Raw genomic sequence first — 24,023 nt, 5'->3', positions numbered from 1 at the left:
ACGCCCACCTTTTAAGCATTTATAGGCATTGATCAGATCCCCCCTCAGTCTTCTCTTCCCCAGACTAAAAAGGCCCAGGTCCCTCAGCCTTTCCTCATAAGACAGATGCTACAGGTCCCTCATCATCTTTGTAGCTCTCTGCTGTACCTTCTCCAGCAGTTCCCTGTCCTGCTTGAACTAGGGAGCCCAGAATTGGACACAGCGCTCCAGATGGGGCCTCACCAGGCAATCTTTCCAAATCTTTTGGAAATGAGGCTGCAGAGAACGGGAAGGAGAGCAGGTCTGGCTTTCTTTGACCACAAGGTATTTATGAGGACAATCCTATAACAAAAGCATCCCGTTTCCCTTGAAGTGGTAAGCCTCACTGGGAGCACTTTGATATGAAAAAAAGGCAGCTCCTGTATTTCAAGTTACAGCAAGACCCTTCCCTGTCTCATGGGAAAAACCCCAAACAGCAAAATCACAGTCTTCACGAGTGGCCCCAAGGTTCAGAGTCCAACTACCATGTTCTGCCAGAAGGTCTGGCAGTGCTGCTACCCATTCCAGAATGACTTCACACAACTGGTATCTCAGTCCCTTGCCAATCATTTTACTGATCCAGGAAAGAGTACACAGAGAAGTGCCAAAAAAACCCCCACAACTAAATAATCATCTAAACCAATTTCCATTTTTACCAAAACCACACAAAAATCACAGCAGAGTTGTTTGGGGTAACGTGAAAATTTATTGCTTTAACACAAGTAATCAAGAGCAGTAAGGCTTGATTATCTGCAAACTTCAAAGAAAAACAAAAGGGGTTTGGTGGATGGTTGGGTTTTTTTTAGCATTGAGAGAGAAAGACAGAGATCAGTGTTAAATGGAAAGCCGCATGGCGGGAATGGGAAAGAAAAGATTCCTATCTCAAAAGACCAGTGATGTAGCAGAGACATGAACAGGCAATTTCAATGAAAAGAGGAAGGGACTGCTTGAAAAAGTCAGAAATTAACAGAGGGCACTGAAGATATATGGATGTTGGGAGGAGGAAAAAAATAGTGTGAGACACTACAGATCATAGGAGTCACAGAGCCACCATTAGGACCTTCAAGCCAGACATCAAAAGGTATGATTTTCAGGTCCACTTGAAATTACTTTTATTGCAGCAAAAAATAATTGCACGGGCAATTTCAGCAACTCTGTCTTGAGCAAGTGTTACTTCATCCCATTGTTCTTACATCAGGCAAGATAGAACTTGCTTGCTTTATTAGAAAACAACAAAAAACACCCACCAAGAAGTCACTACATCACAACACAAGGAAGAGTTTTAAAACTTTAAAAAAACAAAACAAACCCAACCCTAAATTTGGAAAAAAAAAAAAAAAAGCAGCAACTTCTTTCCCTGACACCTGTTCCTCACATACTAGCCCTTACTAGTCACATCCTCAAGTGTACAGGGCAACACTGCAACTTCCAGGTGAAATAAAATACGGATTTCAAAGGAGGGGAAGGAGAGATGGTGTGACACTCCCACTGAGTAAAGTACCCTGTCCTACAGGCTCTGCGCTGCCAGAACCACTGCTGCCTGGCAGTCCGTAACACACAAGCAGGCTGTTTCAAAGATAAGCTCTAAGCTTCAGGAAATGATTTAAGAAAAAAAAAAAAAAAACACAGAAACATTTGGGAGTTACAGCCATTGCTTGAAAAGTTTGTGCCTTTTATTTTTCTGCCACTCCTCTTCCCTTGTCAAGGAAGCTTTGGCAAAAATAAGAGTAAGCTGCATTTTTTTATTTTTTTTTTTAACCCATGCTTCACCTGTTGTAATAAGTACACAACCAGGTAGGATGGACTAAAGGTTTGGTACACCAAACTGAAAGCTGTCTAAACTGTCTTTTCTTTAAAGAGTACGCCTACTTCCCCCCCATTTTTCTAAATTTAAACACTCCTGGAGATGTAGTTTAAATATTACTGCAGCCTTTGCCAGTATTTTAAAAGCATCAGGGCAACACAACCTAGCCTGTATTAAGAGGTTATTGTCCCCTCTCACCTCCTCTGCTTTTCGACCAGTGATTACAATGCCCTTGGCAGAGGCTAAGCACATACAACTGTTCCATAGTTGCCAAAGTTCACAGTCCAACAATTTATTTCAGGTCATATTTGCACACCTGGTTGCGAAGCAAAAGGTGTTGCCTATCAGCAGGGAAGTGGACTGTTAGCTATAACCTGCCTAGTTGTGCTAGTCTACGGTGTTAGAGGTCATCCTGTACCACCATTCACTTCTCTGGAGTTTTGTCATCTATTAGGTAAAAATGAATAAACCAATGGTAGCATTCCGTAACTACTTCTCATACATCTCCCAGGACTACAAATCACTTTGAAAGTCAACAGCTACTTACGTTTGAATGGCATCAAGTCCTGCCATCTTCATCTTCAACAAGCGGTCTTTCCAGTAATACCGTGGTACCCTTGAGTAGTGAATGCTACCTGAGATGTAACGGAAAGGTTCCCCATCCTTGACAAAGCAGCCGCAGTCATAATCAATCCCAAAACTCCTCTGGGGTATACTCTGTGTACAAAAAAATAACAAAAATACACAATAGAATCTTTTTCTGCCTTGAAAGACACAGAGAACAGTCTATGGAAAATCTGTGGCTTGTCCACAATAGAAGGTACAGCGGTGTTAAAATAAGTGATGGTGAATGGCTCTCTAGTAGCTACATACAGCCCACCTGAGCATAACACACCAAAGAACTACAATGCATCTACCTGTCAGCCACTCAGCCATGACAGGATTCACTGCTACACCAAAATATTCCACATGCATTCCCCACTTTTAACAAGTATAACAGTACCATCTTTCTCCAGTGATACACATTGCAGACACTTACACCAGTGCAAATTATGAGGATTTAATTAGGGAGATTTGGTGAGTGACAACGCTTTGTACTCAGTGTTCCAACTTACTAAACTTAATGCCATGCTCACATCTAGAAGCAAAAGCCCACCGGGAGCTTCTGAGGATCAAATGCCACATTCTAAATGCACCAGGGCACCGATACATGCAGGTTTGAAAGCCTAATTTCTAGTAGGTATAAAACTGTTTGATAGATCAGTCTGGCAAACTGCATAGGAGTTATGCAAGTCACTAAAGATTAGTAATTTTTGGAGAAAGTTCTACTTGCAATACTTTTCCAGCCAAACTAGTGAACCTAAAAAAAGAAGCAGGTAGATTAAGAATAAGAGTATGCACTTCCTAGTCATAATAAAAACACTTTAACTTCAGGAGCACGGGATTAGTCTCAAGATCTTAGTAAGGTTTAAAGTACTATGACCAACAGCAGTACTTCTTTTGCTTGTCAAAAACAAGAAAAATTAGAAGTTGGTTTTTTTAAGTGCATGGTCCTATGCCTTTAAGAACCTTTAACTTTTAGTTCTTTAACACCTTACATCTCTCACATATCTTTGGCATTCCTGTCACCAGCACTACTTTTCTCCTTCACACCCCACTGAATATTTGGTTGTCTTCATGTTCTCAGACTTTGCATTTGTGTTTTATTAGATTCATTACAGAGCGCATAAAAAAAACCAAACCCACCCAAACTCTCAATAAAAACTCAGTAGGGATTTATGAAGTAACATCCCAAGTCAGCAATTGTAATCAGTTAATTTTCCATACCTGTCAGAAAACAAGTCAGAAGTCAACCAAACAAACCTCATGATTCATTGGACATTACACTAGTCCAAATGAAACAAAACATTTTCAATAGCATAAATTAAAAGCTGTTGGAGGACATGGGCCTTGTTCTTGAAAAGGTGAGCATGGGCCTGCCCCATATTGAGAATGTGGCATAATAATTAGGAAATTGATTCCATGAAACAAAAGTGATGAAATTAGAAAGGTAAGAAAGAAGTAGACCACCATATAACCCCAGGTGACCTCCACTACATGAGAGCCATCCACCATCTGAGGAAATCTGCCCAACGGTTAATTAGGGACCAACAGACCACACGTAGTTTTGAAGAATCCTCCCGTGAAATCACTTCTTTCTGTTAACTGCTGAACAGTTTTGTTACAATTGTGTGTACAACTACAGGTAAAGAGAAAGGAATGGAAAAAGTGAAATACAGCAGGCACGTATAACCATAAAGCTGGAAGTAGAAAAAGCCTTTGCCTCAGTCTTCACTGGCAAGGGCCCTAACCACACTGCCCAAGTCACGGAGGGCAAGAACAGGGGCTCTGGGAATGAAGAACCACCCACAGTACAAGAAGACGAGGTTCGAGACCTCTTAAAGAACCTGAAAGTGCATAAGTCCATGGGACCTGATGAAATCCATCCACGGGTCCTGAGAGAACTGGCGGACGAAGTTGCTAAGCCCCTCTCCATCATATTTGAGAAATCGTGGCAGTCTGGTGAAGTTCCCACTGACTGGAAAAAAGGGAACATAACTCCAATATTCAAAAAAGGAAACAAAGAAGACCCGGGAAACTACAGGCCGGTCAGTCTCGCCTCTGTGCCTGGCAAGATCATGGAGCAGATCCTCCTGAAATCCTTGCTAAGGCACATGGAGAATAAAGAAGTGATTGGAAACAGCCAACATGGCTTCACCAAGGGCAAATCGTGCCTGACAAATTTGGTGGCCTTTTACAATACTGCCACAGACTTGGTAGACAAGGGCAGAGCGACTGACATCATTTACCTGGACTTATGCAAAGCATTTGACACTGTCCCGCACGACATCCTGGTCTCAAAATTGGAAACTCATGGATTCGATGGATGGACCACTCAGTGGATAAGGAACTGGCTGGATGGCCGCATCCAAAGGGTTACAATCAATGGCTCAATGTCCAGGTGGCGGCCAGTAACGAGTGGTGTTCCGCAGGGGTCGGTACTGGGACCAGTACTATTTAACATCTTTGTCGGTGACATGGACAGTGGGATAGAGTGCACCCTCAGCAAGTTTGCTGATGACACCAAGCTTGGTGGCGCAGTTGACACGCTGGAGGGAAGGGATGCCATCCAGAGGGACCTAGACAGGCTGGAGAGGTGGGCTCGTGCAAATTGCATGAAGTTCAACCAAGCCAAGTGCAGGGTCCTGCACCTGGGACGTGGCAACCCCAGGCACAAATACAAGTTGGGTGGAGAATGGCTGGAGAGCAGCCCCGAGGAGAAGGACTTGGGAGTGCTTATGGATGAGAAGCTCAACATGAGCAGGCAGTGTGCACTGGCAGCCCAGAGAGCCAACCGTGTCCTGGGCTGCATCAGGAGAAGTGTGGCCAGCAGGTCTCGCGAGGTGATTCTGCCCCTCTACTCTGCGCTCGTGAGACCCCTCCTGGAGTACTGTGTCCAGCTCTGGAGTCCTCAACACAGAAAGGACATGGACCTGTTGGAACGGGTCCAGCGGAGGGCCACGAGGATGATCAGAGGGATGGAGCACCTCTCCTATGAAGACAGACTGAGAGAGCTGGGGTTGTTCAGCCTGGAGAAGAGAAGGCTCCGGGGAGACCTTATAACAGCCTATCAATACCTGAAGGGAGCCTACAGAAGAGCTGAAGAGGGACTCTTTGTCAGGAAGAGTGGTGACAGGACAAGGGGCAATGGTTTTAAATTGGAAGAGAAGAGATTTAGATTAGATATAAGGAAGAAATTCTTTACAGTGAGGGTGGTGAGGCACTGGAACAGGTTGCCCAGGGAAGTTGTGGATGCCCCATCCCTGGAAGTGTTCAAGGCCAGGCTGGATGGGGCTTTGAGCAACCTGCTCTAGTGAGAGGTGTCCCTGCCCATGGCAGGGGGGTTGGAACTAGATGATCTTTAAGGTCCTTTCCAACTCTAACCATTCTATGATTCTATGATTCTAAGTACCAAGACCCCTAGCCAACAACTGGACACAACCGCCAGCCAAGACCATACTTTTACACATACAGCAAAAAGGAGCCAGCGCAATGTGTCAAAGGCCAAAAGAACAGCAGCACAAAGTAAAAACACACTCTCCTGAAAACCCGAGGATGGAACTGCTGAGTAAACACGCCTATCCCTAGACTGCCATTAAACCGAGCAACCGAGCGAGGTAACACTCTACAAACATTTGAAGACTACCACCTCCAAAAAAGAGGAAGATGATAGCATGTTGTTGCCATGATAAAGGCATTTCTTCACAGAAAGCCTAAAATAAACGTTGTGGAAAGTGTCTTAAACACACATAGCAACCCAAAACATTCTGCCAACAGCGAGAAACTGAAATTGTCTGGGTAGTGGACAGGTAACACAGATGTGAGAAGATACAGTCCTGAGCTGGCAGGGAAACCAGAACTGCAAGGCCCTACAAAGTATCACACAGGGGAAGCTATTTAAGCCCTCATCCCACAAACACAGATCCATTCTTAACATTACTTAACAAATTGTTCCATGAAAGTTGAAATAAATCTTGACTGAACAAAGGTATGGATGTACCAAATGCCCACAAGACCAGGCCCTTACAGACCTGAGAAATACAAACCAACCACTCTGGAACAAAAATAACTCAAAGGTTGGGATTCTCCCTGTGAAATTATGCTGTTGTAGTAACTCCAGGCTGTTAAACCTGGAGTAGAGGATTTGTAGAGGATGCACAGGTATCTGACATCTGCTTATGTTCCTTTCAATTCAAATCTAAGTGACATTTTGATGATCTTTAATTTATAACCCATATCTTGATTCCTGGGCACAGTGCACTAGGATGGAATTGTGCTGTGTGTACCCATCCCCTAAGGAAACCATTCACCCTAAAGAACACCAAGCAGCTGTTCCACATTCTTTGGATGTTTTTAACTCTAGGGCACTGTGACAAGGTGCAGCATTGATGCAGAATCCAGTGCTTCAAAATGAGAGAAGCATTCAGAGAAAAGGGACATTAAAGGGCCACTATCCCTGGAAATAAAGGAGAGTCAAAATATATTGCTGCTGTTTCCCTCTGAAAGAGGATTTTAATCCCTTCAATTAGACTAACCATGTCAAAACGCCCGATGGAAGAGATACTTGTTCCATTTATGGCAGATTAACTGTCGAGATATGCTGAACATTGAATCAACTGTTTACATAGCTCCACCTCAGGGGACAGACACCTCTGACAGAAACAAGTATTTCCTTTCATTGTTTTAAGAAGATATTAATTACAAAAGGGATCATCATTAAACCTGTTATCATTGAAAGGCCACACTTCTAAAGCTGTGACCATAACTGTCAATCACCTTCCTTACGCATACACTTCCTAACACAGTATTATTATGGGGGCAAGGAGAGGGAGGAAGCTTCCCATGTACTTACTCTGATTCACTTCATTCGTTACCCATTGTAAACAGACTTCCCTTCATGATCCACTCCTCAACATTCTTTTATCATCAGGGCATGACTCCACCACCCGTTGCTTACAGATCAGGGCTCGCGACAAGAGCAAAACAGTGAGTATTGTATACCCATGGCTGTGAATACACAGCAGGAATGAATTCCCCGAATTTCCCTAGAAGATTGGGTGGTGGGTCTGCAAGTCTGGCAAGCAGATTCAACAGACACAAACTAACTGCACACTGTGTAGGATGCCAGTTCATTCACACCACATCCTATTAATGCCCAGCTGAAAATGCAGACTCCCACAGGCAATGGCATCATGTTGCATCTTACGTGCTCAGAACAAACTTGCAGGGAAAAGGGAAGAACTTAAGATTTTGTCCTTTCTTAAATCAAGAAAGGACTTATTTTTGCAACCTTAACGCTCTTTCAACATTTTATGATGTGTGTCTCTCTCAGCATAGGGGAAAAAAAAACCCCACAGCTTCAGCACAGAAAACTACTTAACAGTGGCTAGGATCTCTCATTCTCAAAATTTACAAAACAAGCCTTTTTCTTATTTGGAAAGCAAACAAATATGGATACAAATCCTCAATGAACCCCTCCACCTCTAAGATGTCCAGCATCTTTTATGTAGACCATTCAAACATAGAACAACCCTTTCCAGGCCCTTTCTCTAACCCAAAGCTTAAGTATCAAAATTGAGAACCACAAATCACTCGTTTTCTTCTGCTCCTTCCAAACAAAAAAAAAAGAAAAACAACCACCAACATCTTAGTATCCTCTCTTTGCGCTTGCAGTGCTGCTTTTCTCTGCACCATTTCCTCATCTTTTCAGCCTGCACTTCATCCCCCTAGTAGGCATTAGGCAAATTTAATAGTGGCCTTACCTTGCCCACGTTCCACCATGCCTCACTTAGCAGCGTGGGTCTAAGATTTCCCAAAATTAGTCAGATTTATTGTCACTAGCTTTTTGTTGGCAAATAGAATTAGCATGTTAAAACTATTCATCATGTACTGCTACAATAAATATTGGTACAAAATAAAAGGTCATTAGAGGCATCTTTCTTGATAAGTGAATAAAGTTTTATTAAATCCCAACATTTAAAGCATTTGTTATACCACAGTTTTACATATTTTCAAATCCACTCTGTACTGATTATATAATGTAATAAATATAACTTTCACAACGTGATAATACTATTCTATTCTGGTGTTACTCTGACAGTGACAAACTCCCCTCTCCAATGAACTGGCCTTTTATAGGAAGAAATATATATTCATTTAGTTAAGTTCTCCTGATCAAATACATTCCATACAGACCAAAATTTAAAAAAAAACAATTACAAAAAAATTACAAAAATTACAAAATAAGCAGCACAGCAATTTTTTTTTTCATCTGGAATACTGAACACAGATCTAAATCATGCACACTCGAGTCAAATTGGAAAAAGTGTAAGAAAAGTCTTAAAGGACAATTAGGGATGGATGTCTTAGAGAGATTTCAGAAAAAATTCATTCCTCACACTATCAAAAAGAAAGCTGATGTAGGATACCTCCATTCATACTTTTTGGGAAAAAGCAAAACAGCAAAAGGCTTTGAAGTGTTTTGGCACAGAAAGAAAACATTTTAAGTGAAAACAAATCACCAGGCCAACAAGCTTTCAGAGGGAGGGAGTCAAAGGAAAAAAAAAAAAAAAACAAAAAAAACAAGAACTAAATTACATTGAGAGAACTCAATAAATTTATGAAATGATAATATCCACTCCTAAAAGGATGTGTATCTGTTCCTAAAAGGATCTTCAAAGAGGAGCATGTACAAATAATGAAGAAGTCACCTATGCCCCCCTGGGACTGAAGGACCACCTCAGCTAGGTTTTTGGACACATTTGGACAGAATGAGGAGAGAAATAAAAACAGTAGGAGAAAAAAAAAAAAACCACATTAGCAACTCACTGGGAAACCAATGCCATCTAAAACCAGTCCCACAAAAGCCTCCTGATAACAAATCTAGCAAAACAATTGGTCTTCTTAACACAGTAATAACCCTCAGCATAACAAATGAAAAGCTATCCTCCTGCACCGGTGGTCTGGAGGGAATATCCTGCACTACTAAACCCAGAACACAGTTTTTAACTCAACGAATGTTGATAAATGAACAGAGGATGTCAAGGCTACGATGGGAAAAGAACCTCAGAAGGAGCCCATTCAGGCACTGTTAAATACATGTGGAAACTTTAAGATGCCTAAGTGGATATTATTGCACAAGCATAAAAAAAAGTTTACAAAACTATAGGTGCTGACAAACAAATTATAGAAGTAAAAGCCTGGCTGGTCAGGTGTTCAGTTTTCAGACTAAAAGACGACTGACTTCTCCAGCTTCAATTTTCCAGCACACATGACGCATTTACAGTATTTCTCAATATTACTGAAGAGTAAAAATGCAGGATGTTTGTACAGAGAAACAGGATACAAAAACAGCTTAGCAGTTAGAAACTCCGCCTGTGGGAGGGGCTGAAGGGAGTGGATGAAGTGAAACTTTAAATTTCACTTCCAGAAAAACTCAGCTTTACAAAGTCTATGGTACTCTTCAAATACAACCCCACACACCTCCTGCAAAACGAAGAGAGGAGCTGAAGAATAAAACAAAAGTGTGTCTGGATCAGGATTACACAGGAAGGCAGGAAAAGACTGAACGCTGCAGTTCTGGTCTTGCCATCCTCTGCCTCCTGTGTAAGCGCTGATCTCTTTTGCCCTTTGCCATGCAGGTCTGCCTGCGAGACCACCAGGTATTGGTGGGCAGAAAGGCAGAGCAAGCTACAGCTGGAGACCTCAGTCAGAGGCAGGATCCCCAGACTTGTATTTCCCATGGAGTTTCATACAGCAACACTGAGGTGGAAGGGGAGGAGAGAGGAAGATGTGCAGAAGCAAACTCCTTCATCAGCCTGGACAATATACACACATTAATTTACATCCTGGCTTTCTTATATGATATGGAAGCAAGAACGTTTTTATTAATAATTTCTAAATATCTCAAATTTCCCAGAATGATACTAATTTGTATTAAGCCCTTCTAGGAAAGACAAAGAGAATTTCTCCACCCCTGATTATCCTGCAGCAGTTATTCTGCTATGTGCCTATCAGACAACCAGGACATTGATGCACAAACGTTATTAAGGAAAGTCACCTGCTGCAGAGTTTAGTCTTCTTCAAAAGGACACCGTTTACTTGAAATGTTAAAACCTTAAACAAAATTCAAGCATTAACCTATCTACAACGTTTTCAAATAGCATCTCCTTACTCTTGCAAGAGAAAAGTCACAGAAGGTAAGTTAAGCATAAACAAAAAAATGCAGAATTAAGAGAAATGAGCCTGAGTATTTCAGCTTTGGATTTTGTGCTTTACATCAGCAGGTACTGTATGCCCAGACAGCAACAGAAGTTACATTAATTATGAGTTTTCTTTCTCATTTGCTTTTATTAGAGGTATTTTCAGTAAGTAACTACTAGATGCCCAGTTATTTTGGGGAAAATGCCAGCAGAAAGACAGCTACTTTCACTCTTTGATATCAGTCTACCCAGCTTTTTAACTGGAAAAAACTGAATTTCAGGAACTGATGCCTGGCACCTTACTGTACTGGTAAGCAGCTCAGACTGGAAGCCCTAGTGCACACTGCAAACAGCAAGAAAAAGACACACAGATTCAATTTAAAAAAAAAATAATAAAAAAAAGCAGAACTACTCCCTTCCTGTAACATTTCTAGCATAAGGCTTTTAGAGTTTACGTACTCAGTGGACACTCTGTAATCCCCTCCACAAAACATGCATGTGCAGTTTCACTGCAAGAGATGAGAACTTCACCTGCCTGGGATTTGATAAGGCAGCTGCCCGATGGATAATAACCAGTGGAACAGGAAGTAGCTGCAGACCACAGATACTACTAAACATGCACAGGACGCACATAATCTCCATGACATCAGTGTTATTTTTAAGTCCAGAACCTCAATAACAATGAACATAAATAATGGATTTCTTCAGTATTTTAACAGCCCCAATTTGTTTCATAAGCCCAAGATACACTTAATGTTTTCTGCTCAAACTTAACAGAACCTGCTGGAGTCCACCCTCGCACATCTTCTCTGGCCTCCCTGAAAAAGGATTTGCTTTCAGAGCAGAAGAGCCAATATACTGACCAAAAAGGATGGTAGAAGTCTGTCAAATGGAAAGGTCCTCAAGGAGAACGTAGAATTATCTCTGTTATTTCAGCTCTGCTGCCCAGCCTCATGGGTATTCCAAAGTACATTGTCCCTGGGCTGACATAGACAAAGGTGTTCTGGCCAACTTTGTACAAGCCAACAAAGAAGGGATTCAGAAAATAAGCCCCAGCATTTAGCGGGAACATCTGCCCTCCGTGAGTATGACCAGAGAGAATTAAATTTATGTCTGGTCTCTCCTGAAGGGCCCACTTTGCAGCAATCGGTTGATGAGCTAACAGCACTATTGCATGCTCACTGCTACAATCTCTGAGAGCTTTTTTTAAATCCATGCCATGCCCCGAGTAGCGCAATACATCTGCTTCAATATCATCAACGCCAGCCAGGCAGAACCAGTCATCAGTGCTCTTCGGTGAAACAATCTTCACATTCTCATTATGGAGTGGTCGAATGTTAAATGATTTTAACAACTCAAACCAGTTGCTAACATCTGATGTGTAGTATTCATGGTTTCCTGTGACAAAGTATGTCCCCAAAGGGGAGTTAAGTTCTCCAAGAGGCTCCACAGCAGGTCGTATGATCTCTGCCTCAGAGTCAGTCAGGTCCCCAACAATCACGGTGATATCTGGTTTCAAAGCCTTAACCATTCTCACAATCATGGCAAGCTTAGTCTTCCCAACTGTAGGCCCCAGATGGATATCTGAAAGCAACACCACTTTCAGATTATTCATTGATAAGGGCAGCTTGTGAACTGGAACCTCCACTGAATTCACAGTGGGAGGCCGGGAAGCATTTAACAGCCCGACAATAGTCAGCACAACAGTCAGCATAACTGCCAAAACTGGTTTCATAGCTGTTCTGCTGTTCTTGTTGCCAGTACCTGCCTTAGCGCCTCTCCCAGACAAGAGCTTGTAAGCCTGCTCTACAGAGCCTAGAGTGAAGAGGAAGAAGATAAGAATGATATAGGCCCCCAGGCAAGTGTAAGCAGCTAAAGAAAAGAAATAGGGCTCTTCTGCAACAAGAAATAGCAGTGTAAAGAAGCTTGAATGAGCCAAAGCTAGAAACATGAACACAGCTATTTTCCATGGCAAGAAACAGAATGAGCTGGCAGCTGAAGACCTGGAGAACGTGGTGACTGTGCTTCTCCAAACATGAAGAGATCCTATCAACATGAGCGCGTTAGCAAATAGTGCCATCTGCAGCCTTAGAAGCCAACGCCGCGTCCTGAGCTCGAACTGTTCTGCCAGATAACTCCGCGACAGCATCATGGAGAAGAAAACCATTCCTGCAGCCACTGCAGCCTTTGCTTCAAGAGGCAGTTGCTTGAAGGAGATCATCTTTGCTTCCCTCTGCTTGTTCCTTTCTGTTCTGCAGAAGTCTCCAGTAGGCAATACTGTGGTTATGAAGGGATGCCTTGGGTCAACAAAGCCTGCAACCAGGAACCAGTATCAGCTGTTTTGAAATATTACACACATTACCTTTATCCCAGAGTGCAATAAAGGGCTATTACTCTGTATATACTACCCAGGACTCTGGGTCATGCAGAATCACTACCACAAAGACAGGGAAGAGATTTCCTGATGTGGAATAAATCAGACAACTGAAAATACTGGATTCTGGCAGTCCACTTCCAAGCGCCCTGCCTGCCTTCTTCAATGATTCCTCCTCCCCTACCCTTATGCCATTTCCTCATTAAGATGTCCTTATAGTAGTTGGCAATAGATCACAACAATGATCCAATGAGTGCTGGAAACAATCATTATAGTATTTGTAAACCCCATGTTCTGTGACTAAGCTGCTTCTGCTGTTAACTTAGCACATGTGTTTTCTGTTCTTCTGCCCAAGCAGTTGGCTCCACTTCAAAAGCATGTAGCACCCTACATCATTCTTACTAAATACAGCAGGTTTTATTAACAGGTAACTACACCAGCATTGAAATCCCCACTGGAATAACTACCAGATGCAACTGCAGTCCCAGAAACTGCAGATGATATTGGCAGATATTCTTGCCTTCAGCTGTGAAGACGACTTCCCCAAAGCCCTCAAAATCAGTAGAATTAGTGAAACACACATTGTGTTTCACTACTCACTTTCTGCTCACTTCCACCGCATGTACAGTTCCCAAGACCCAACAGCTCTGTCAGCATATCTTGGTCTACCAGGATGCAATTAAGTTCAAAAGGAATTAAAACATCACACACTGCGCTCCTTCAGAAGTAAAGACAGCACTAAGTCTAATGCATCTCTGCTCCCAGACTGAAAATAAATAAGCAAGCATCATTTATGCTTGAAACGTATTAGAATTCCCTGTTTTGCTCAGAGTTCATAGTGGTTCTACTCATGCCCAGTTTGCACATTACTACTGAAAATAAACCCACTGTTTTATTTAACTGTAGTTGAGAAAAGTTTGGATGGTCCTTCATAACATATAGTAGAGACCAAGTTTGAAACAACAAACTACCTTATTTAAAGTAAGCGTATGTAAGCACGACCTTCAAAACACTTCCTGTCTCAGTCCACACTTAACTAGAGAAAAAGTAAGCAATTACTACAGACAAAAATATCTCAGAACTAGGGCATGAAAGCAGCCTTGCAGGACTCTGCGATGAGCTTGAGCTCAGAAGTCTACAAACCCTAGTTTGCCAGGATGCTTATCTGCAGCACATACTTTCCCAAGCTAATTTAAAAGGTCATTAGCACCTCTGTGATGATAGGACCCTGCTATATTTTGAGGACTAGACCAAGTTTTAAGAATACCTCTTCCATTATTGCTTGGTTGGGGAACTGTGGGTTGATAGAGAAATCATGCCTCAAGGCCCTTCAGCTGTTACAACACTACTCTTAAAAAACAGTGCTGTTTTACACACATACGTCCACCGAAAGTAAACAAAGCTAGGGAGATAAGAGTGTAAGAAATGCCCTACTGATTTGAGTCCACAGTTCCTCCAGACACCAGGCCATATTCTGGATGGAGAACAGCAATAAGAAATGCTGTTTAAAGAAACTACATGACACAGGCCACTGTCTGTGGTCTCCTTCCTTCATACTCCTCCAGCAGACAAAGTTGTTATATTAGCAATGTTAGAAGGCAAATCCTTGCCTGCTCATTTTCAGATGTTGTTTATGAGCCTGATGTATTTTAATTTGGTAAATCCTTTTCTGGAACCTGTTCAATGCTGTCCACCCTACAACCTCCTGCAGCAGCAAATTCCTGAAATTCACTATGTACTTTTAAAGTATATTAACCATTTCAAACTAATCTACTAAATCCACCAAGTGCTCCTCTTCTAATGCTACCAAATTTGGTGACTATTAGTTCTCCATTCCTCTTTACTCACCACCTTCAGAATTTTGTTTCAGCCATAACCTTGTCCTTTACCGTCAGCCAAACTTCCCTTTGATAAAGGTTTCCCAGGAGGCTGTGACTACTTTTCACACAGCTTTAACCACCTGTGCATCATTCAACTGCAACATGAAGATAACACTGACAGACTGCTTCAATCTCAAGGCATAAACGACAAGGCATGGTCCCACAACAAGTGTAAAGACTAAGGATTTGCCCAGGCCCCGGTTAGGCAGTGGTAGAGGCTGCCACTGGATAAAGCAGCAACAGGAGTCGATGCTGAACCTAGGTGGAACAGGAAAAACCCCTCTCCCTCCTCTCACACACCACAGGAAAAGCCAGTTTTCCCATAGGATCTGCTAATGAAGCGTCGGTATCAGGTAACTGCAGCTCGATTCCCCCCCCACCCCCCGCATATGGGTTGCTCAATAATATAGTAATAATTGCCTTGTAGCCTATTGTTTCTCACAGCGGGGTCTAACCGGCAGAAGTACAGCCGGCAGCACCGCACGTCCCGGGCCATCACCTCCTCCCCCCGCCGAAGGCGGCGGCACAGCTCACCCACCGCCCGGGGGACGAGGGCGGGCACCGCCAGCCCTTCTCCGGTACGAAACGGCGAGACCGAGGGCCCAGCGCGGCGGCCGGCCTGGCCGGCAGCGGGCAGGCCTGCTGAGGAGAAGGGGCAGGCCTCCTCAGGAGCCGGTGTCCCCCCCGCCGCCACACCTGCCCCGCCAGCCCCCGCCTCCCCCCGCCTCGGCGCTGCCACAGGCCCAGCCCCACCACCTACGAACCACAAATCGCTTAGCAATTTAAAACGGCCCGAAGTTAACCGTCTCCCCCGCCGCGGGCGGGAGAAGGCCCCCTACCAGCCGGTAGCCAGGGCCGCCGGGCGGCCCCCTTAGAGCTCGGGGCCGCCCCCAACAACCACGGGGACGGGTGCCCGGAGCGGGAGGGGGCGACGAGGAGACTCACCGCCGCCCGGGGGAGCGCCGCCAAGGCGACCAGCGGGAGCAGAAGCCGCAGCATGCCGTGAGGCGGTGGAACAGAGCGGAGCAAACGCTCCTCTCCCCGCCGTCCCGTGACAGGGCGGTGTCAGCTGACCGCCCCGCCGGGCCCGCCCCGCCCCGCCCCGCCGCCTGCGCGGGAAACCGCCCGCCGCCACACGCAGCTTGAGGGATGCGCCTCCCGGCGCATAGGCCTGCGGCGGAGGGGCGGGCGCTGCGGACCACCACAGAGGCCGGACACAAAAGGAGGTGGGAGATGGCCCTACACCCATTTTCACCCGCGCGGGCGATTTCCACACCGTGTGCCAGGAGGATTTAGGAGGACAAGGAAATCCAGGGCAAGAGAGGAAGGGGGGACCTGGACAGGCTGGAGAGGTGGGCCCAGTTGAACCTCATGAGGTTCAACAAAAGCAAGTGCAGGATTCTGCACCTGGGAAGAAACAATCCTCAGTATAAATACAGACTGGGGGATGAGGTATTAGAAAGGAGCCCTGAGGAAAGGGACCTGGGGGTGCTGATGGACGAGAAGCTGGACATGAGCAGGCAATGTGCTCTCGCAGCCCAGAAGGCCAATCACATCCTGGGCTGCATCAAGAGAAGTGTTGCCAGCAGATCCAGAGAGGTGATTCTGCCACTTTGCTCTGCTCTGGTGAGACCTCACCTGGAGCACTGTGTGCAGGTCTGGAGCCCTCAATATAGAAAGGACATGGACCTGATGGAGCGGGTCCAGAGGAGGGCCACCAAAATGATCAGGGGGCTGGAGCACCTCTCCTGTGAGGACAGGCTGAGGGAGCTGGGGTTGTTTAGCTTGGAGAAAAGGAGGCTCCGGGGAGACCTCATAGCGGCCTGCCAGTACCTGAGGGGGGCCTACAGGAAGGCTGGGGAGGGTCTGTTTACAAAGGCCTGCAGCGACAGGACGAGGGGCAATGGTTTTAAGTTGGAGAAGGGGAGATTTAGATTGGATATTAGGAAAAAATTCTTTACCATGAGGGTGGTGGAACACTGGAACAGGTTGCCCAGGGAGGTGGTTGAGGCCCCTTCCCTTGAGATATTCAAGGTGAAGCTCGACGAGGCCCTGGGCAACCTGGTCTAGTTGGGGGTGTCCCTGCTGACTGCGGGGAGGTCGGACTAGATGACCTTTGGAGGTCCCTTCAAGCCTGGACCAATCTATGAATCTATGAATCTATGAACCCCCAGAATGGGAAGGAGCAGGGGCAAAAGGGTGTCCCTGGGCAGTTTTCCATCCCAGCAGTAACTGGGCTCAACCCTGCTTAGCTTCTAAGATTGGGTGCCTTAAGGGTAGTATGGCTGCATGTTGTCACCTTCCGGTGCCACCCATAGCCCCTCCACTGGGGCCCACTTTCCCCACCACCAATACTGGAGTAGGTTGGAGTGGTGCAGTTTGGTGGCTTTGCCTCTAGTGTCAGTTGTTTATATTGTCTGTCTGATCAGATTGTAGTCACAGAATCACAGAATCTTAGTGGTTGGAAGGGACCTTTGAGATCATCGAGTCCAACCACATTAAAAAAAAAAAAAAAAACAAAAAAACAAAACACAAAAACACACAAACAAACAAAAAAACACAACACAAAACCAAACAAACAACAACACCCCCCCAAAAAAAAAAAAAAAAAAAAAAAGCAAGCAGCATCCATCAACTAAACCCCACACACAACACCCCACCACAAACCAACAATCCCGGGCACTAGAGCATGCCCTGAAGAGCCACGTCTACACGTTTCTTAAATACCTCCAGGGATGGTGACTCCACCACCTCCCTGGGCAGGCTGTTCCAGTGCTTGACCACTCTCTCAGTAAAGTAATTCTTCCTAATATCTAATCTAAACCTCCCCTGCCGCAACTTCAGACCATTTCCTCTGGTCCTGTCGTTATTCCCTTGGGAGAAGAGGCCAACCCCCGCCTCTCTACAGTTTCCTTTCAGGTAGTTGTAGAGGGCAATGAGGTCTCCCCTCAGCCTCCTCTTCTCCAAACTAAACATGCCCAGTTCCCTCAGCCTCTCCTCATAGGACTTGTTCTCCAGACCCCTCACCAGCTTGGTGGCTCTCCTCTGGACACGCTCCAGCACTTCAATGTCTTTCCTGTAGTGAGGGGCCCAAAACTGAACACAGTACTCGAGGTGAGGCCTCACCAGTGCCGAGTACAGAGGCACGATGACTTCCCTGCTCCTGCTGGCCACGCTATTCCTGATACAGGCCAGGATGCCGTTGGCCTTCTTGGCTGCCTGGGCACACTGCTGGCTCATGTTAAGCCGGCTGTCCACTAACACTCCCAGGTCCTTTTCTGCCAGGCAGCTTTCCAGCCACTCTTCCCCAAGCCTGTAGCATTGCCTGGGGTTGTTGTGGCCGAAATGCAGAACCCGGCACTTGGCCTTATTAAACCTCATCCCATTGGCCTTGGCCCATTGGTCCAACCTGTCCAGGTCCCTCTGTAGAGCCTGCCGACCCTCAAGCAGATCAACACTCCCACCTAGTTTGGTGTCATCCGCAAACTTACTGAGGGTGCACTCAATCCCCTTATCTAGATCATCAATGAAGATATTGAACAAGACTGGCCCCAAAACTGAGCCCTGAGGGACACCACTGGTGACCGGCCGCCAACCAGATTTTGCTCCATTAATCACAACTCGCTGAGCACGGCCATCCAGCCAGTTTTTTATCCAGCGGAGGGTACACTTGTCTATGCCATGATTCTCCAGTTTCTCCAGGAGAATGCCGTGAGGGACGGTGTCAAAGGCCTTACCAAAGTCCAGGTAGACAACGTCCACAGCCTTCCCCTCATCGAGAAAGCGGGTCACATGGTCATAGAAAGAGATCAAGTTGGTCAGGCAGGACCTCCCTCTCATAAACCCATGCTGGCTGGCCCTGATCCCTTGGCTGCCCTGCACATGCCTTGAGAGCTCACTCAGGATGATCCTCTCCATGATCTTTCCCGGTACCGAGGTCAGGCTGACAGGCCTGTAGTTTCCAGGATCCTCCTTCCGGCCCTTCTTGTAGATGGGCGTCACATTGGCCACCCTCCAGTCATCTGGCACCTCTCCTGTTGACCAGGATTGTTGATAAATAATGGAGAGAGGCTTGGTAAGCTCTCTTGCCAGCTCCCTGAGAACCTTTGGGTGAATGCCATCCGGCCCCATAGACTTAGTCCATAGTCCCCATAGTCCCCATAGACTTAGTCCATAGGCCCCATAGTCCAGCTCTGAGCTCTTGCCACTCGCTCGGGGAGTTCTGATGGTGAATGGAGTTAAATCCAGTCGGTGGCCGGTCACGAGTGGTGTCCCCCAGGGCTCGGTACTGGGGCCGGTTCTCTTTAACATCTTTATCAATGATCTGGACGAGGGATTCGAGTGCACCCTCAGTAAATTTGCAGACAACACCAAGTTGGGTGGGAGTGTCGACCAGCCTGAGGGTAGAAAGGCTTTGCAGAGGGATCTGGCCAGGCTGGATGGATGGGCCGAGGCCAATGGGATGAGGTTCAACAAGGCCAAGTGCCGGGTCCTGCCCTTGGGTCACACCAATCCCCAGCAGTGCTCCAGGCTTGGGGCAGAGTGGCTGGAGCTGCCTGGCAGAAAAGGACCTGGGGGTGTTGGTCGACTGTGGGCTGAAGATGAGCCAGCAGTGTGCCCAGGTGGCCAAGAAGGCCACCAGCATCCTGGCCTGTGTCAGGAACAGCGTGGTGAGTAGGACTCAGGAGGTGATGGTCCCCCTGTACTGGGCACTGGTGAGGCCCCACCTCGAGGGCTGTGTCCAGTTTTGGGCCCCTTCCCACAAAAAAGGCACTGAGGGGCTGGAGTGTGTCCAGAGAAGGGCAACGAAGCTGGGGAGGGGTCTGGGGAACAAGTCTTGTGAGGAGAGGCTGAGGGAGCTGGGGGTGTTCAGCCTGGAGAAAAGAAGGCTGAGGGGAGATCTTCTCGCTCTCTCCAACTCCCTGAAAGGAGGGTGTAGCCAGGGGGGGTCGGTCTCTTCTCCCAAGTCCCAGGCCATGGGACAAGAGGAAATGGCCTCAAGTTGCGCCAGGGGAGGTTCACATTGGATATTAGGAAAAATGTTTCCATGGAAAGGGTTATTAAGCCTTGGAATGGGCTGCCCAGTGCAGTGGTTGAGGCCCCATCCCTGGAGGTATTTAAAAGCCGGGTTGACATAATGCTTAGAGACATGGTTTAGTGATGGTTTTTTATGAGGTTGATGGTTGGACTAGATGATCTGAAAGGTCCCTTCCAAACTAGACAATTCTGTGATTCTGAATGGGCCATCTAGAGGTACAAACTGCTGCATACAAAGGGCTTTCTCCTGGCTGGTGGTGTTGTGAAGAAAGGAATGTCACTCCCCCCAACAGGATTTATAATACATGAAGAAGGCAGAGGGAAATGCTTTACGTCATTTTGTAGAGTGACCATGTGTTTATTCAGGTGGGTTCAACGGGGAGATTTTGCCACGTCTTAAGTCCTGGGAGTAGATGTTTCTGTGCTGCTGCTTGCTCCTCTGGAGGGAGCTTTCTCGGAGCCACTGAGTTCACTTAGGAATGTGCTTCTACAGAAACTTTTTCTTTTTTTTGGTGGTGAAAAAAATTGAAATGAGAAGTTTCGACTAACGACTAAGCAAAAATGGGAGACTCATCAGCCTAGCAACAAACAGGGTTAAAGCATAAAGCACAAAAGAAACCAGGAATTTGACGAAAGCGCAGCTGAGATTTCCCTTTGCGTTTAGCACCGTGTGGGCTGGCTGGAAGCGCAGTTTGGGGACAGCCAGGAAGGGCATCTGGGCAGAGTTCCCGGACTGGGACGCTTACAGCGGCACAGCAGCTAGAGCTCGTGTTAGAGTTGAAGTCTTTCTTTGGTGTAGTTCTCCCTCAGGTTTCTTTCTGAAATGAAAGGGTACCTTTTATGGATGCAAAAAGAGAAGAGCGCATGTGCATATAGGCTTGTGGTTCTTGCTCATAGTTTTATACGTGCACTTCTATAAGCTGTTTCAGGATGAGAGGGAAGTTAGACAAAACCCGAGATGGAAGAAGAGACTTATCTTCTAACTACTGCTTCCCCATCCTCACACTGAAAACCCCACCTCCAGGCCCAAGGACCTTGGTGGGCCTACAATGGACTGCTCCCGTTGCCCCTGCGCAGCAGCCCGGAGGAGGCCAGGCCCTCTCCCCTCTTCTACCCCTCTCTGTAAGTGTCGGGTGCTGGGATGATGCCACTTGCAGGGAGCCGAGCAGCTGGAGGGTCATGGAGACTCCTCAACTCTCCTAGGATACTGTGGCCACTGTTGTGTTGAGGGGACCCCAGGCCTGGCATGAGGAGGGGGGTGGAGCCCAGGGCACACAAGGGGAGCTGGAGGGCAGTCCCGGTGCCTGAGGGGCCACCTTTCTCTCTGGCAAGCCAAAATGGCCACCCAGAATGGGGCCTTCAGGGCCTCATGGAACACCATGAGGCCCGAGCCACAGTGTCTTCTTTTTGTGACATCACTGGCCTCCTGTTAAATAGGCAGGAACTCCTGCAGCTAGTCCACAGGTTGCTCAGCAGCCTGAGATTCTCACACCAAGCCAGCTTGGTAGAAGAGCCGGTGAAGCGAGGCGAGTGCCCACATTGAGTAGGAAGAGCAAGAAGAGGTTCATTGGAACTGCTGAGGATGCCTCTGCATCCCAACAAATGGAAGCAGGATGACGGGGAGAGCAGCACCAAGAGCAAGCAAGCCAGGGCCATGAAGGTCAACCTGCCACAGAATAGTGAGGATTCAATGGAGGTGGATCCACCAGCAGATCGGGAACAGCCCATGGAGGTGGATCCATCTCCCGCAGGGCCATCGGGGCATAACAAGCCCATGGCCAGGCTGCCTCCAGCACCATGGAGATCAAAGCGCCGCAGGATGGCCCGGGCTTCTCAGAGAAAATCTAAACAGCAAGCTCGAACCAAGCGACGCCGGCGACGCAGACGACGTTAGCCACTAGCCATAGGTGGACCATCCACACTGCCATCTGGCAGGCTCATCAGGAAGATCACCCAGCTGTCAAGCGGCTGATGAGCCCTGCTGTCCCACCCCCAACCCCTGCCCTTCATGAAGAGGGTCCCATCTCCTCTGCCCCAAGCCCTGGGGAAGAGGCGAGGAGATGGGCTCCCGGGGGTTGCTTCTTGTCCTCCGTAGCACCGAGCACTAAGCACAGCGATACGTGACTTTGGTGATAATCTTTTCTTCTCAAGGGCTGAAACAAAAAAGAATTTAGAAACACAAGGAAAAGAAATAATTATAGACCAGCGGTGAGAATGTTTGGGAGGGGTTTTTGGATGCCAAGATAACAATTTGTCTGAAAAAATTTCAGTACCAGTGAAAAGAGAGAAAAACCACATTCCTAGAACTTCTCTGTTTGTCCTTGAGTGCGCCTTCTTTGTGCATCAGTTAACCTGCTTTCTTGTCTCTGGCAAAAGTTAACATTTCATTAAGCATAATAATCCTGCATTCCGTTCTCTACTCAACATAGGGGATTTGTGACTTTCTGTGGCTCTCACTTTCCTTTGCCAGGCTTCAAGTGATGCTTTTTCAAGCTAAAGGGAGGATTGGAACAGCCTGCTCCTGGCTCCACATGCGCTGCTGAGCATCTGCTCTGAAACAGGTTGAGAAAAAGACAATGAAATCCTATTACCAGTTGGAACTCTTGTGCTATGTGTCCTTGAAAGTGGTTTTGGAGCAGAAAACCCCCTGGCATTTCAGGCAAAGAACAGTCTCACCGTCATTCAACTCATTGGGAGGGAAGGGAAAGGGAAGGGGAAGGAAAGGAGTTACTGGTGTGACTGCAAGGCACTTGGGATGAGTTCTAAACCCAAAATCTGACCATTAAAGAAAAGAAAAGAAAAGGAAAAGGGAAAGGAAGAGGGGGAAAAGGGACCAAAAAAAAAAAAGAAAAGGGACAAGAAAATCAAAGGAAAGAAAAGGACACAAAAGCAAAGGAAAGGAAGGTAAGGAAAGACAAGGAATGTAAGGAAAGAAAAGGAAAGCAAAAATAGGAAAGAAAAGGCAAGGCAAGCTGTCACCAGAAAGACCTTTACAGTCAGCTTAGTTTTCCTTCTTTCAATGACAGTCGACATTTGACGCTTTTGAGACTGCATGAGTACTCCTGTGTCCTGTTCATGTCCACAAACGTGGCCCAGGCCCAGCCCAGTGCCTTCAAGATGATGAGGGCTGGGGCTCACTGCTGATCTTCCAGAACACTGAAATTATTTTCCTGACCCAATACCATGTAGAAAATCATCCTGGTTAGCCCCCACACATGCTTCACTATTGCTAGCTTTGGTATTCAGAACGGCGATGGAGAGCTTGATTTCTCCCAGCTTGCATCCCTACTCTCTTTGTTAGGATACAAGCCACGGGCTCATCTCTCCTGTCTGTTTCCCGAGTCTTACTGATCAAAGAAGTATGGGAGCATTCAAATGTGAGTATTCTTTGCCAATGTGCATGGAAGCAGCACCACATCTCTAGTTCTTGAGAGGTGTGAGAAAAAAGCTTCATCTTAATGGTAGGAATAAAACATGGAAGTTGAGCTTTGCTGTGAAAAAGGCTTCTACAGAAAAATATACCTCTGTGAGCTCCTGAGTTCCTCTGGCTTTAAGGTCTTTAAGCCCACAGCCAGTGTGGAGCGGACCATGGTGTCAACTACTTTTTTACACCTTTGTTTCTAATCACAGAATCACAGAATGATATGGGGTTGGAAGGGACCTCTGGAGATCATCTAGTCCAACCCCCCTGCCAAAGCAGGTCCACCCAGAGCAGGTTGCACAGGAACGTGTCCAGGCAGGTTTGGAATGTCTCCAGAGAAGGAGACTCCACCACCTCTCTGGGCAGCCTCTTCCAGGGCTCTGCCACCCTCAAAGTAAAGAAGTTCCTCCTCATGTTTAGATGGAACTTCTTATGTTCAAGTTTGTGCCCATTTCCTCTTGTCCTGTCACTGGGCACCACTGAAAAAAGACTGGCCTCTTCCTCTTGACAGCCACCCTTTCAGTATTTATAGGCATTGCTCACATTCCCCCTCAGTCTTCTCTTCTCCAGACTAAAAAGCCTCAAGTCCCTCAGCCTTTCCTCCTAAGAGAGATACTCCAGGCCTCTAATCATCTTTGTAGTCCTCTGCTGTACCCTCTCCAGCAGTTCCCTGTCCTTCTTGAACTGG

General features: G+C 46.4%; 2 protein-coding genes across 2 annotated transcripts in view; both read right to left on the bottom strand.

The window, feature by feature from the left end:
* The window catches only part of GLB1 (galactosidase beta 1), a 49,796-nt gene extending 33,882 nt beyond the window's left edge, over nt 1–15,914 (bottom strand). Inside the window, exons 1-2 of the mRNA XM_074151033.1 lie at nt 15,823–15,914; nt 2,370–2,539 (exon numbers count right to left, since the gene is read on the bottom strand). Of these exons, the coding sequence (XP_074007134.1) occupies nt 2,370–2,539; nt 15,823–15,876 (224 nt within the window). The 5' untranslated portion in view covers nt 15,877–15,914. The remainder of the gene's footprint in view (nt 1–2,369; nt 2,540–15,822) is intronic.
* TMPPE (transmembrane protein with metallophosphoesterase domain) lies at nt 8,365–15,914 on the bottom strand. The gene is made up of 2 exons (XM_074151034.1): nt 15,823–15,914; nt 8,365–12,936 (listed from the first exon to the last, which is right to left on the bottom strand). The coding sequence occupies exon 2, from the start codon at nt 12,842–12,844 to the stop codon at nt 11,525–11,527; it is 1,320 nt and encodes a 439-aa protein (XP_074007135.1). The 5' UTR covers nt 12,845–12,936; nt 15,823–15,914; the 3' UTR covers nt 8,365–11,524.
* Nucleotides 15,915–24,023: the final 8,109 nt, after the last annotated feature.

The sequence above is a fragment of the Numenius arquata genome, chromosome 7, assembly GCF_964106895.1.
Source record: "Numenius arquata chromosome 7, bNumArq3.hap1.1, whole genome shotgun sequence".
Taxonomy (NCBI): Eukaryota; Metazoa; Chordata; class Aves; order Charadriiformes; family Scolopacidae; genus Numenius; species Numenius arquata.
This window is presented reverse-complemented; position numbering and strand designations above follow the sequence as displayed.

Bases quoted from the DNA above. Each gene is read 5' to 3' on its own strand.
- TMPPE (XM_074151034.1), bottom strand. From the start codon at position 12,844: ATGATCTCCTTCAAGCAACTGCCTCTTGAAGCAAAGGCTGCAGTGGCT.